The sequence below is a fragment of the Ovis aries genome, chromosome 1 (genome assembly GCF_016772045.2).
Source record: "Ovis aries strain OAR_USU_Benz2616 breed Rambouillet chromosome 1, ARS-UI_Ramb_v3.0, whole genome shotgun sequence".
In the NCBI taxonomy this organism is placed as follows: Eukaryota; Metazoa; Chordata; class Mammalia; order Artiodactyla; family Bovidae; genus Ovis; species Ovis aries.
The window spans coordinates 51,618,457-51,634,575 of record NC_056054.1 but is presented as its reverse complement, the minus strand read 5'-3'; the positions used below and the strand labels follow the sequence as shown (position 1 = coordinate 51,634,575).

The following is a 16,119-nucleotide window of genomic DNA, read 5'->3' as shown; positions in this document are numbered from 1 at the left end:
TGTTTCCCAAAGCTCATACATATCCAATGATTTGCTTTTCTCTTACTTCATTAGGCTTGGTCTGTTATGTATAGCTAGAATTACAGACAGTGCATGAATGAAACAGAGGTTAAGAATAAAGTTCAGAATGGAATCAAGTGACCTCAATTCAGTTCAGTCACTTAGTCATGTTTGACTCTTTGTGACCCCATGGACTGCATTACGCCAGGCTTCCCTGTCTGTCACCAACTCCTGTAGCCTGCTCAAACTCATGTCCATCAAGTCAGTGATGCCATCCAACCATCTCTTCCTCTGTTGTCCCCTTCTCCTCCTGCCTTCAATCTTGCCCAGCATCAGGATGTTTTCCAATGAGTCAGTTCTTTGCATCAGGTGGCCAAAGTATTGCAACTTTAGCTTCAGCATCAGTCCTTCCAATGAATATTCAGGGCTGCTTTCCTTTAGGATGGATTATTTGATCTCTTTGAAGTCCAAGAGACTCTCAAGAGTATCCTCCAACAGCCAAGTTCAAAAGCATCAATTCTTTGGTGCTCAGCTTTCTTTATGGTCCAATGCTCATATGCATACATGACTACTGGAAAAACCGTGGCTTTGCCTAGATGGATCTTTGTTGGCAAAGTCATATCTCTGCTTTTTAATATGCTGTCTAGGTTTGTCATAGCTTTTCTTCCAAGGAGCAAGCGTCTTTTAATTTCATGGCTGCAGTCACCATCTGCAGTGATTTTGGAGCCCAAGGAAATAAAGTCTCTCACTGTTTCCATTGTTTCCCTATCTATTTGCCATGAAATGATTGGGACCAGATGCATGATCTTAGTTTTTTGAATGTTGAGTTTTAAGCCAACTTTTTCACTCTCCTCTTTCACTTTCATCAAGAGGCTCTTCAGTTCCTCTTTGCTTTCTGCCATAAGGTGTGTGTCATCTGCGTTATCTGAGGTTATTGATATTTCTCCCGGCAATCTTGATTCCAGCTTATGCTTCATCCAACCTGGAATGTCACATGATGTACTCTGCATAGAAGTTAAATAAGCAGGGTGACAATATACAGCCTTGATGTACTCATTCCCCAATTTGGAATCAGTCTGTTGTTCCCTGTCCAGTTCTAACTGCTGCTTCTTGACCTGCATACAGATTTCTCAGGAGGCAGATCAGGTGGTCTGGTATTCCCATCTCTTGAATAATTTCCCACTGTTTTTTGTGATCCACACAGTCAAGGCTTTGGCATAGTCAGCAAAGCAGAAGTAGATGTTTTTCTGGCACTCTCTTGCTCTTTTTATGATCCAGCAGATGTTGGCAATTTGATCTCTGGTTCCTCTGCCTTTTCTAAATCCAGCTTGAACATCTTAAAGTTCTCGGTCACATACTTTTGAAGCCTGGCTTGGAGAATTTTAAGCATTACTTTGCTGGTGTGTGAGATGAGTGAAATCGTGTGGTAGTTTGAACATTCTTTGGTATTGGCTTTCTTTGAGATTAGAATGAAAACTGACCTTTTCCAGTCCTGTGGCCACTGCTGAATTTCTCAAATTCTCTCAAGTGAACTAGTGGTCTCCAAATGTGATTGTGCATCAGAATTATCTGATAGGACAAGTCTACCCCAGACCTTTGGAACTATAGTATTTGGTGTAGAGGGGCTAGATAAAATGGTTTTGGTATATTTTAGCTGTTCAGCCAGTTTGGGGATGGAAATCTTGAACCAGCAAGAATGTTAGCACTAGTGTTCATTATCCAAGTCAATACACAGGTCCTGAGTACTGGTGGAAAGTAGAGCCCAAGTTCAGCATCAGCCAGGAGGTGAAGAGACCTACCTGTTCATGAACCCCTCTGGCTCCCCGGAACCCTCTGCATGTTGAAATTTCAACCAGTGTTGAAATTTTAGTCTTAAGCTTATATTTCGTAGTTTCACTTGAGATTTGTGAAAGCAGACTTAGTCTTCAGAATTCTTCCTCAGATCCCTACCAACTTTCTATTGCAAGAATATAATAAATGTTGTTAAAAAGAGTTGTTGAAACCTTAAGTCAGGTCAAAAGAGGGAGTGTATTAGTGATAGTCTTTGGTTGCCTGTAACAGATGTGAACTAGCAAAAAGCAAGATAAAGGACTTCAGTATAAGGATATAATATATCACACAAAATTCAACCCAGGTCTCGGGTCGGGACTGGAACAGAAAGCTGAAGTCCATGAAGATATCCATCTTTGCTTCTCTTACACATTGACTTCAGTGATTTCTTTCTGAAAGCTTTCTTACTCTGCTCCAGTCTTCAAGCTTTACATTTTGCAGTTCTGATCTTTCACTGTCTATTTTAATTCTAATCCCTGGGATAGAGTGACCAGAAATGACTGGCCTAGTTTGGGTGTAATATCCAAACTAGATCCAGTCACTGATTGCCAGGAAACAGCTACAAAGGAGAAGTTTGGTGGCTTGAGACCATGCCTGTGGATTAGAGAGGAAGTCAGTTCCCAGAGAAATGGTGACTAGGCACCCTGAAATGTGTTTGTTGCCACGAGGTAGAGGCAGACAAGGCAGTCAGAAAAGGAGAAGCTGACAATTGGGTCAGAAATGAAGCATTTACAGCTGTCTCAAACAGAAAACATTCTACTCATTTCCCCCAGAGTAGGAACCCATGTTGACTTTGTACGGCATGACCAGAGGAGTCTGTTTTGCTGCAATAAGATAGGGCAGTATGGCTCCCAGGTCCATTATACACCATGTCGGTGACAGTGGGTTCCTTGGCCTCTCTATGTCTGGATTTTTGCATATGTGTAATGAGGCTAATAATAGTTTCTAATCTAACTAAAGAATACATTTATTTTTCAAAGTAAGCAAAATAATGCATGAAAGCACGTAGAACAGTGCTTAACATTTAATGATTGAAAATGTGTTAAATGTTATTGTTATTGTTATTTTCACTATAACAACAGATCCTGATATTCTTTATGGAATTTATTACTTTTATGTGATAAAGTTATGACTTCCAAGTATTTATCTCAAGGTTTGACCCAGACTTCAATTTCTTTAAAAAAATTTTTTTATTGAAGTATATTTGATTTACAGTGTTGTACAAACCTCTGGTATATAGCAAAGTAACTCAGTTTTACACACATATACATTCTTTTTTAAAATATTCTTTTCCACTATGGTTTATCCCAGGAGATTGGATGTAGTTTCCTGTGCTTTACAGTAGGACCTTGTTGTTTATCCATTCTAAGTGTTATATCTTTTATCCCCCATCATCAAATTCCCAGTTTATTCCTCTCCTTCTCCATAAGACTTTGGTTTCTTGATTTAAGTTGAACACTGGACTTTCAATTGATGTCCCCATGAGCTGAATCAGCCTCATGCTCTTTTTCTCATAACAACATTACAGTTTGTTCCACTTGCTAACATTCCCAACTGTTTTAATAAAATCAACCTTAAACTGAGGTAAAAGACCAGAAGTGAAGTGAAGTGAAGTCGCTCAGTCGTGTCTTACTCTTTGCGACCCTGTGGACTGTAGCCCACCAGGCTTCTCCACCTATGGGATTCTCCAGGCAAGAGTACTGGAGTGGGTTGCCATTTCCTTCTCCAGGGGATCTTCCCAACCCAAGGATCGAACCCAGGTCTCCTGCATTGTAGGCAGATGCTTTAACCTCTGAGCCACCAGGGAAGCCCCGAAAGACCAGAAGTAACTGAGAACCACAATTTCTAGATCTGAAATCTCTTTATTTGGTCTTTTTTTTTTTTTTTTTGACATTTCACTTTCACACCCTAAGTCTGACCATTCAAGTGCTTTTTATCTTTGTCATGTAATTCTGACTAAGAATGAATATACATAGGGGCTTACTAAGTATCAACCACTGTTTTAGGCATTTTTACAAGTATTAATTCATTTAATCCTCATAATATCTTTATGGTGTAGATACTGTCGTCATCCCCATTCATAGATATATGGGATTTCCTGTTGGCTCAGACAGTAAAGAATCTACCTGCAATGCAGGAGACCTGGGTTCAGTCCCTGGGCTGGGAAGATCCCCTGGAGAAGGGAATGGCTACCCACTTCAGTATTCTTGCCTGGAGAATCCCATGGACAAAAGAGCCTGGAGGGCTATAGTCCATGGGGTCGCAAAGAGTAGGACATGACTAAGTGACTAACCCTTTACAGATATGGAAACTGAGACTCAGAGAAGTGATATGATCTGGCTAGGGTCACGGCTAGTAAGTGTCAGAGAATAGGCAGTCTGACTCCAGAGCCATTGCTCCTAACCCCTAAGCCACATGACTGCTCTGTGATGACTGATGAATCTCTCTTTCCAATTTCTTCCACCACCATTTGGGGTGGGACTCACATGACTTCACCTCTATTATTGCAATAGGTTCCTAGTTGGTCCCCTTGACTTTGTACTTTGTGATAGCACTTATATACTGCTACTAGATTATTCTTTAATTAAACCCTGCTTCTACCATGTCATTCCTTTTTGAAAATCCTTCTATGACCCAAGGTCCTTGACTGTCAATACCCAACCTGGAGCCCAAAGATGTGGAATGTAAATATGCAGAATTTGTATCAGAAAGAGACCTGTCCAACTAAGTGACAACTTGAAATAATGAAGGTAAACCTAAGGTTTATTCTAGAAGCTGAGGCCTAGCATTCCCCTATCCTGGGGGATCCCCAAAGTGTGTCCTGTGGCCACTGGCCCTTCTCAACTCTGAGCTCTGGGTATTTCCTCAGATAACTTGTCCTTGTGAGCAACCAGCATCTGAAAAGTCAGATTAAAATTGCTACCTACCTTCCAAGTTACAAAACTCGCATGAGATCTGGGAATGAAGTAACATTTGGAATCAAAATGGTTCATCTTCATATGAGAAAGATGAAACTACTGTTTTTTGCATTAAGTTATAGTTCTAGGCAAAAAAAGAAATCCTTCTATGACTCCCTGTTGGCCTAGGATGTATAAAATACCTTCTGTTCCTGGTTTTTTAGGGGTTCTGTAGGCTGGTTCCATACTATTTGTTTAGGGTTATGTTTTCCTCCTTCCATCCGATTATCTAGGACTCTAATCAGGCTGATCTTTTCACCATCCCTGTGCACTTGCTGTTCGTTTCTGACTCTATGACTTCATACTTGCCCATCTCAAGATACCGTGACTCTAGGAACTCTTCCTTACTAATCTCAACTGAATGTGACCTTTTCTTCCTTAGAATGCTCCTAATACTTTTCTTGTACCCCCTCTTATGGTATCATATTCTGACTTGTGGTCTTTTCTTATTTCTCTCCCTGCTCACCCCTTTGTTAGCCTGTTGAAGAAAGAGACTGTGTTTCATTAAACCCTGTATTCCCTGTAGTGCTTCTTTCAATGCAGAGCACATAATGGGCGATCAATATGTAGTTACTGAATTTAACAGAATTCTAGTTTCACCCATTCAGAATGTTTCTCTTTTCCCTTTTATTTTGTTCCAATCTTTCACAAAAATCTCACTTCTTGAATGAGATGCTCTTGACTACTCCAGTCCTCGATGAAACTTACTTTCTCAGAACTCTTGTAACACTGCAGGCCAATACCATACAATTTAGTACTTTATTATTTTATACAGTCTATTCATTGCTCGTGTACTATAGTACAAGACCTGATATATAAAGATTTCAAGAAATGTTGGTTGAATGAGTCAATATGTCAGTCTTGCCCACCAACTGTAAGGTCTCCAAGACAGGAAGCATCCTTTATGTATCCTCTGTATGCCCTCAGAGCTCTCAGCGTATAACAGGTGCTTTATGAATACTAGCTGACTGATTGGCTCTTGGATTTCTGTTCCAAGTCTGTCCTCTCCTTCCTGTTGTTCTGCCCTCAGCCTGTGATTACACTGAAGAGGCTTTGGAGTCCTCAGGTCTAATTTCCCCATTGAGTACAGGCTGAGTCAGATTGCTGACACACAGGCCTCTTTTTTCCAGACCCTTTTGAAATTCTGTCTTTAATTCAGGCCTTTTTATAGGGACAAATGCCTAGAGGAAGGGAGCAGGAATCCTTTGGTTGTGGGAGAAGAGTCAGGAGGGTGAGAATTGCAAAATATAAACCTTTGGCCAGAAATGGTTTTACAAAACTTATTACTGGGTGTACCCAGTACATGTGGGGAAAAAAGGCCATTCTGTGTCTACTTTGTATTGTTTAAAGACAAGGGTAATATATGACAATTCATGTTACAACAGTGAATGACTAGGGCATTTCTTCAGATGGTATGAAGTCTGCTAGTAGATCTAAAAAATAACAATAAAAAGCAATAAAAATAACGTTTGTATAGTAAAATATAATAATGATTTTTGCATAACATATAGCCAACATGGCAGAGACCAATAGTGACTGGTATTCCAGTTTCTTAAAAGAAAGCTTCATGTACTGAGAGGAAAGGGAGAACTGAGATAAGCAAACATCTCTATTACACTGTGCACCTCACAAATACGCAGGAATACTTGGAAATGGCAGATGGTAGAATGCGTTTTTGCAGACTGGAGGGGCTTCAAGTTTTGCTCTCTTGGCTGTGATCTATGATGTTGCTGCTCAGAACAGTGGGAGAACAGTGCGCCTAAGAATATGGTGCTTAACAACTCTTCCCAGACTTGCTTCTAGCTGGAGAGAGGGGAAATGATTGACAGCTGTATCCAAGGTATAACTGATGTTTCACTGGACCAAAGAATGAGTTCAACACTGCACTAAGCCTAAGATATGAATTTTTCTTTATTCATATTTTATGTATATTTATTTGCCATTTCATTGGCTTACATGCTTAGAAAGTTCTTTATTTTAAATGCAGGTACTCCAAGGGCACATGATCCGCATTTCAGAGGACCCGTTGTCAACAGGTAAGCAGTTCTTTTCTCTGGAGTGTATTTGTTAACAAACACAGAAAACTTATTTTATATATATATATATATCATTTTCTGGTCAATGGAGAATTGTGTCTACTATGAGAAGGAAATGACTTATTTTTAGCATAAATGTCCCCTTATTTATACAGGGTAAGTATAAATCTTCCCGTAAGTCATGAATATCCTCTGCTATTCAGCAAACTAACTGCCTCAATTTATTAGACTGAAGAATTTGTGTTTCTCGAGAAGAGAAGCAAAAAACTGCTTTACAAGATTTAACCACTTTGTAGAGAAGCAGACACATTCCAGTAGTTGTTTTATGCACCTGTTTACTCTGTGATTCGCCACTGCAAATGCAGAGTTGCTATGCCAACTTCTTCCACACAGGGTATTTGTGCCACTCAGCCTCCCAAAGCAGAGAGCTTTCTCAGAGTCATCCATTCACCAATGCCACATGTATGCTTTAGGGTATTTTAAACTGCTTTAGGAAAATATCTGCTTGTCTCAACTGGTGTTTCGCCTGCAAGGTGGCATGGCATTTAAAAATTATCCAATAATTCACAGGCTTCTTTTATTATTATTTTCTACCCTCTATTCTAAGGTTTCCTGCTAATCAAAAAGGGAGCTTGCATGGTAGAATGGCTAAAAATGAAGAGAAGATTATGCTGTGGGCAGCTTTTTATTTTTTTTGGCTTAGCATTAACTTTGATTTCTGGCAGTTGCATGTCATAATAAACTGTGATGTCAAATAATGATCAGCGTCCTTATTTGCACTTGCCAGCACGTATATTAGCATTACTGTTATGTCTCTGTAATATCCTAGCTTTAAACAGAAGTGTATCTAGTTTATTCTAATTCTGTAAGAAGCCAAGTCATTTGTTTGAGTCACTCATTCAAAGATGTACCTATGCCCTCTTTAGAGTAAGTCTGAAATCTCTCTCATTCTCTCCATGGTAACACCATGAATACATTTTATTGACCAGTGTACAAGCAGCCTCATTTGATATGGAGGTTACTTTTACTGTGCTTGCATTCTTTTTATAGTAACTAATTTGTATGAATGGCATCTAGCTTATTGACCTCAAGAGACCTCAAGATACAATCCAGATTCAACAGTAGAGACAAAAACAATGATAATAAGAGCTACCAAATTTACACAGATGAAATACAGATTAGAGTTAATGCCTTTTCTAGCCATAGAGAAGAAAGCAGAGCTTGGTTTGACTGGCTGTGGGTGTGGGGAAGGAGGTTAAAATCTGTCTTCAGTTATTTAGAATGTACTGGTAGAACCAGGCGGTCCAGGTAAAGTCTAAAGCACTGTGATGATCACTGTGAGAAAGTAATCTATTTTTACTAAGGGCCTTTTGTGATGTCTTAGCACCAAAAAGCCTTCAAAGGTAAAATAATCATTGTGTATACCTCCCCTTCCCCCTAATTCTTTCGTCTAAGAATGGAGAGAAGTATTGTAAAACCATGGGGGCTTAACTATAGAAAGACACAGTTTGCTCATTGGTAACTTTTCAGATGCAGAGGTTCATAATGCCTTTTCTGGGAAAATAGTTGAGGTGTTTCAAGAGCAAGTGAGAAACCCCAGTTTCTTCACATTACCTCTCTATCAAGGCCAGCTTTAATAACATGTTACTTACATAAAGTCAGTTTCTTTTTGAGAGATCCCAAGTCTTATCAGATATCCCAGCAGACCTTCACAGCATTGTCTGCTCACCATTCACAATGTTCTGTATACCTCTTCAGTTCACAAGAACATCATTTTGTGCCCAGTGATCAGCCAACTGTAGTTATTTCCAAGAGAAGTGAAGGAAGGATGGTAATTCCATAGAAGAGATTAACTTAGTTTTTCATTTGTCCCCAGCTACTTAGATAAGAGGGACTTTCTGGCTGGCTCCGTGTTAAAGAATCCACCTGCCAATGCAGGAGTTTGATCCTGGGCCAAGAAGATCAGAGAAGGAAATGGCAACCCACTCTAGTATTCTTGCCTGGAAAATCCCATGGACAGAAGGAGCCTGGTGGGCTACAGTCCATGGGGTCACAAAGAGTCAAACATGACTTAGTGAGTAAACAACATTAACTAGATAAGAATTGGGCATATATGGAAGCTAATGTCCCATAATGTTGACAACAAACAGTTCTTAAAGAAATATTTATTTGACTCCATTGGATCTTAGTTGCAGCATGCAGGCTTAGTTGCTTTGCAGTGTGTGGGATCTTAGTTTCCTAACCAGGTATCAAACCTGAGTCCCCTATATTAGAAGGCAGATTCTTAACCACCGTACCTCCAAGGAAGTTCCACAAACAGTGTTTTTGATAGTCCCATTTGGAAAGGTAGTTAACCAGTGCCTGTGCTTTGTCTCCTATATTCAACAGAATTTTAGCGTTGGATTGAGGTTGTGAGATTTTTTTAAAAGTTTAAGGGATATTTAGCAGTATTCTTGGCAGTACCATTAGAGGGCAAAAATGAATGCACACAAAAAACTAAGAAATAAATCTCTTTTACAAGCTGATACATAGGAAATTTCTCTTACAAGTTTAGGACTAAGAAAAAATTTCATTTAATGGAAAGTAAGTGTGCTTTCTTCTATTATATAAAGAGAACTGAAATCTACTGTTTCTCCTTTTGTCCTGACTTGTAGAAAGCCCACTGATAATTTAATTTCAGTGCCAGCAACTACATTGGCCTTTGAGTTGAGCATTTGTTTTTAAGATTTTGAATTTCTATTTCTATTTTAATAATGCTGTTGCATCCAGTTTTAAGTCATTTCACTAAGTCAGAATATTCATTCTTGTAAGAAGCAGCTTATAGGCAGACAGGTAAATAGAAATGAAAACCTTGAATGTTCCATAATTGACTTTTTCCCTTCTCTATATGCAAAGTAGATGAAGGATCTATGGCTGATACTAATCAAATTGATAGGTTTCACAATGCTGAAAATAACTATTATTATAAATGGTACAAAATCTGTCTGGAATGTAATAAGATGCGCTTATTTTTACCTGAGGCACTGGGGAAAGGTTAAATTTACTATCATGGAGGGATTTAAAGAGCAACTGAAGGGTCATTTATTATGAATGTTGTGAAGGGGATTCATTCATATAAAGGACTTACACTAAATGACCTCTGAGTCCTTTCCAACCTTGAAACTCTGTGACTCTATGATTCAATATTTTTTATTATTGTAATTAGCATACAATATTATATTAGTTTCAGGTATACAACATAGTGATTTGATATTTTTGATTCATTATGCTAGTTACCATCTGTCACCATGAAGAATTGTTAAAATATTATTGACTCTATTTCCTATGTATATATTATATTCCTGTGACTTATTTATAACTGAGGTTTATACCTTGTTCACTCCCTTTACCATTTGTCTGTCCTCCCATGTCTCTCCCCTCTGGCAACTATCAGTTTGTTCTCTGTATTTATGAGTCTGTTTCTGTTTTGTTTCTTCCTTTATTTTGTCTCTTAGATTCCACGTATAAATGAAATCATATGGTGTTTGTTTTTCTCTAACTTATTTCACTTAGCATAGCACCTTCTATATCTATAGTACTGTCACAAATGGTGAGATTTCACTTTTTTATGGCTAATATTCCATTACACACATACACTATACCACACCATACCACACCACATCTTGATCCATTCATATATTGATGGATACTTAGGTTGCTTCCATATCTTGGCTATTGTAAATAGTACTGCAATGAACATAGGCTGCATATATCTGTTTGAACTAGTATTTTCATTTTCCTCAGATAAATATCTTGAAGTGCAATTGCTGAATCATATGGTACTTCTGTTTTTAGTTTTGTTTTTACATTTACTTATTTATTCATTTTTATTTTGGCCATGCTGGATCTTTGTTGCTGCACACAGGCTTTCCCTAGCTTCAGCATGAGGGGGCTATCCTCTAGCTGCGATGTGCAGGCTGCTGACTGCAGTAGTTGTGGCACGTGGGCTCAGTAGCTGCAGCTTGTGGGCTCTAGAGTACTGGCTCAGTAGTTGTGGCACATGGGCTTAGTTGCCCCATGGCATGTGGGATCTTTCAAGACCAGAGATCGAACCCATGTCCCCTCCATTAGCAGTCAGATGCTTAACCACTGGACCATCAGGGAAGCCCTATTTTTAGTTTTTAAAGGAACCTCCATACTATTTTCCAAAGTGGCTGTACTGGTTTGTATTTCTACTGATAGTTCACCATAGTGATAGTTGCCCTTTTCTCATACATCCTTGCCAGTTTTTATTGTTTCCTGCCTTTTTGATAAAGCCATTCTGACAGGTGTAAGGTGATATCTCATTGTAGTTTTGATTTGCATTTTCCTGATGATTAGTGATGTTGAGTACCTTTTCAGGTGCTTATTTGACCATCTAACTTTTTTGGGAAAATGTCCATTCAGGTCTTCTACTGATTTTTAAGTGAGGTTGTTTATGTTTTGATGTTGAATAGTATAAGTTATTTATATATTTTGGATATAAACTCCTTATCGCATATATTGTTTGCAAATATCTTCTCCAATTTAGTAGGTTGCATTTTCATTTTGTTGGTTTTCTTCACTGTGCAAACACTCTTTAGTTTGAACTAGTCATATTATTTTTGCTTTTGTTGCCATGGGATATTTGGAGACATATCCAAAAAAAATATTGCTAAGACGAGTGTCAAAGAGGTTACTGCTTATGTTTTCTTCTAGGAGTTTTATAGTTTCATATCTTTCATTTAAATTTTTAAATGAGTTTGAGTTTACTTTGTTTATGGTGTGAGAAAGTTGTCTAGTTGGATTCTTTTGCAATTAGTTATCTGGTTTTTCCAACACTATTGAAGAGACTGTTTCTCTCCATTGTACATTCTTGCATCCTTTATTGTAGGTTAATTGACCATAATAGAGTGGGTTTACTTCTGAGCTCTCTATCCTATTCCATTCATCTGTGTGTTGGCTTTTCTGCCAGTATCATGCTGTTCTAGTGACTATAGCTTTGTGGTATAGTTTGAAATCAGGGACTGTGATACCTCCAGCTTGGTCATTTCTCAAGATTTTGGCTCTTTGGGGTCTTTTGTGATGCCATACAATTTTAGAATTATTTGTTCTAGTTCTTTGAAAAATGCTCTAAGTATTTCAAAAGGGATTGCATGGAATCTGTGGATTGCTTTGGATAATATGGACATTTCAACAATATTAATTCTTACAATCTGTGAGCACAGAGTGTCTTTCCATTTATTTGTGTCATCTTCAATTTCTTTTATCAATGTCTTATAGTTCTCAGAGTAAAGATATTTTACTTCTTATGTTAAATTTATTCCTAGGTATTTTATTTGTTGATGCGACATTGAGTGGATTGTTTTCTTCGTTTCTGATACTTCATTATCAGTGTATAGAAAAGCAACAAATTTATGTCTATTAAACTTCTATCCTGCAACTTTATTGAACTCTCATTAGTTTTGAGAGTGTTTTGGTGGAGTCTTAGTGTGTTCTATATGTAGTCGTGTTATCTGCAGATAGTAAAAGTTTCATTGCTTCCCTTCTAATTTGAATGCCTTTTTTCCCTTTTAATAATATTATAAATTGCTTTATAATATTGTGTTAGTTTCTGTCATACATCAGCAAAGATCAACCCTAGGTGTATATATGTTCCCTCCCTCTTGAACACCCCTCTCACTTCACACCCCATCCTACCCCTCTAGGTTTTTTTGTTATTCCTTTTTCTTGTTTGGCTAGACTCCCCAATGTCATGTTGAATGAAAGTTGTGAGATTGGGCATCCTTGTCTTGTTCTTGATCTTAGAAGAAAATGTTCCATGTTTTTACTGTTGAGCATAATGTTGGATGTGGATTTGTCATATGTGACTTCTATTATGTTGAGGTATGTTCACTCTATTCACACTTTGTTAAGAGTGTTTGTCATAAATGGATGTTGAATTTTGTCAAAGTTTTTTCTGTATTTATTAAGATGACCACATGACTTTCATCATTTATTTTGTTAATGTAGTGTTACATTGATTGCAGCTACTGAACCATCCTTCAGTTCTTGGAATAAATTCGACTTTAATGTGTTATTGCATTCAGTTTGCTAATTTTTTTTTTTGAGACTTTCTGTTCTGTGTTCATCAGGGATATTTGTCTATAATTTTCTCTGTTTGTGTGTCTGATTTTGGTTCAGGGTAATGCTGGACTCACAGAATAAATTCAAAAGTATTCCCATTTTTTCAACATTCTGGAATAGTTTAAGAAGAATAGATAACTCTTCTTCAAATGTTTTTTAGAATTCCCCTGTGAAGCCATTTGGTCCTGTGACCTTTGTTTGTTGAGAGTTAGTATTTTTTTTAGTTCATTCATTTATTTACTATTTTAAATATATATTTATTTATTTTAATTGGAGCCAATTACTTTACAATATTGTATTTATTTTGCCATATGTCAACATGAATTCACCACGGGTGTACACGGAGAGTTATTTTTTAAATTACTGATTCAATATCATTACTAGTGATTGGTCTATTCAAATTTTCTATTTATTCTGAAAACAGAGACTTGGAAATCTTGGCAGATTTTATGTTTCTAGGAATGTGTCTTTTTCTTCTAGGTTATCCACTTAGATGGCATCTGGCAACTGTTTATAGGGCTTCCCTGGTGGCTCAGACAAAAAGAATATGCCTGTTCATAGTATTTTCCTACTGATTTTCTTTTTTTTTTTTTTAAATGTCTGGGTATTTTAGTCATCTTCGGATGATCTATTGGTTTAAGTAGAATGTTATTGTATTATTGTATCTTTCTTTATATCTGTTTATATTTTTTTAATTTAAATTTTATTATTTATTTATTTATTTTTACTTTACAATACTGTATTGGTTTTTCCATACATTGACATGAATCCACCATGGGTGTATACAAGCTCCCAATCCTGAATCCCCCTCCTACCTCCCACCCCACTTCATCTCTTTGGATCATCCCCATGCACCAGCCCCAAGCATCCTGTATCCTGTATCAAACATAGACTGGCAGTTCATTTCTTACATGATAGTATACGTGTTTCAATGCCATTCTCCCGAATCATACCACCCTCTCCCTCTCCCTCAGAGTCCAAAAGTCCGTTCTATACATCTGTGTCTCTTCAGGTGCTCCTTTGTTGGGTGTATAAATGTTATTATATATTGTATTCGTTTGTTTTTTTGACCCCTTTATCATTATGCAATGCCCGTTTTGTCTCTAGTTAAAGTCTTTTATAAAAGTCTACTTTGTCTTATATGGGTATTACTCCCCCAGCTTTCTTTTTGTTTCCATTTGCATGGAATATAATTTTGTATCCCTTCACTTTCACTCTCTTTATGTCTTTAGAGCTCAGTTGAGTCCCCTGTAGCAACATATTCAGTTCAGTTCAGTCACTCAGTCGTGTCTGACACTTTGAGACCACATGAATCGCAGCACGCCAGGCCTCCCTATCCATCACCAACTCCCTGAGTTCACTCAAATTCATGTCCATCGAGTGGGTGATGCCATCCAGCCATCTCATGCTCTGTCGTCCCCTTTTCCTCCTGCCCCCAATCCCTCCCAGCATCAGAGTCTTTTCCAATGAGTCAACTCTTCACATGAGGTGGCCAAAGTATTGGAGTTTCAGCTTTAGCATCATTCCTTCCAAAGGACACCCATGACTGATCTCCTTTAGAGTGGACTGGTTGGTCTCCTTGCAGTCCAAGGGACTCTCAAGAGTCTTCTCCAACACCACAGTTCAAAAGCATCAATTCTTTGGTGCTCAGCTTTCTTGACAGTCCAACTCTCACATCCATACATGACCACTGGAAAAACCATAGCCTTGACTAGACGGACCTTTGTTGGTAAAGTAATATCTCTGCTTTTGAATATGCTATCTCGGTTGGTCATAACTTTCCTTCCAAGGAGTAAGCATCTTTTAATTTCATGGCTGTATCTGCAGTGATTTTGGAGCTCAAAAAATAAACTGTGACACTGTTTCCACTGATTCCCCATCTATTTCTCATGAAGTGATGGGACCAGATGCCATGATCTTCCTTTTCTGAATGTTGAGCTTCAAGCCAACTTTTTCACTCTCCTCTTTCACTTTCATCAAGAGGCTTTTGAGTTCCTCTTTGCTTTCTGCCATAAAGGTGGTGTCCTCTGCATATCTGAGGTTATTGATATTTCTCTCGGCAATCTTGATTCCAGCTTGTGTTTCTTCCAGTCCAGCGTTTCTTATGATGTACTCTGCATAGAAGTTAAATAAGCAGGGTGACAATATACAGCCTTGATGTTCTCCTTTTCCTATTTGGAACCAGTCTGTTGTCCATGTCCAATTCTAACTGTTGCTTCCTGACCTGCATATAGGTTTCTCAAGAAGTAGGTCAGGTGGTCTGGTATTCCCATCTCTTTCAGAATTTTCCACAGTTTCTTGTGATCCACACAGTCAAAGGCTTTGGCATAGTCAATAGAGCAGAAATAGATGTTTTTCTGGAACGTTCTTGCTTTTTTGATGATCCAGCGGATGTTGGAAATTTAATTTCTGGTTCCTCTGCTTTTTCTAAAACCAGCTTGAACATCTGGAAGTTTACGGATCGCATATTGCTGGAGCCTGGCTTGGAGAATTTTGAGCATTACATGAGCGAGCATTACTAGCATGTGAGATGAGTGCAATTGTGTGGTAGTTTGAACATTCTTTGGCATTGCCTTTCTTCGGGGTTGTAATGAAAACTATTGTTAGATGAGTCTTCTTCTTAATGCATTAAGTTACCCTATATTTTTTGACTGGAGAATTTAATTCATTTGCATTTAAAGTGGTTATTGGTACGTGTACACTAATTGCCATTTTGTTAATTGTTTTCTGGTTGTTTTTGTAGTTGTTCTCTGTTCTCATCTTCTTCTCTTGGTTACTTCCCTATGGTTTTATGTATTCTTTTAGTGCTATGTTTGGATTCCTTTCTCTTTATTTTTGTGTATTGTTAAGTTTCTGGTTTAACCATGTGGTTCATATACACCAACTTGTATACCTGGTCATCTATTTTAAGCTGATATTCTCAAGTTTGAAAGCATCTAAAAGGGAAACAGTGGAAACAGTGTCAGACTTTATTTTTTTGAGCTCCAAAATCACTGCAGATGGTTTTTGAAGCCATGAAATTAAAAGACGCTTACTCCTTGGAAGGAAAGTTATGACCAACCTAGATAGCATATTCAAAAGCAGAGACATTACTTTGCCAACAAAGATCCGTCTAGTCAAGGCTATGGTTTTTCCAGTAGTCATGTATGGATGTGAGAGTTGGACTGTGAAGA

The 16,119-nt window shown here is 38.0% G+C and overlaps 1 protein-coding gene across 1 annotated transcript in view; it reads left to right on the top strand.

Annotated features, from left to right (window-relative positions):
* SLC44A5 (solute carrier family 44 member 5) overlaps positions 1 to 16,119 on the top strand; it is a 448,857-nt gene that overhangs the window by 247,776 nt on the left and 184,962 nt on the right. Inside the window, exon 3 of the mRNA XM_060400325.1 lies at positions 6,775 to 6,823. Coding sequence (XP_060256308.1) covers positions 6,775 to 6,823 — 49 coding nt within the window. The remainder of the gene's footprint in view (positions 1 to 6,774; positions 6,824 to 16,119) is intronic.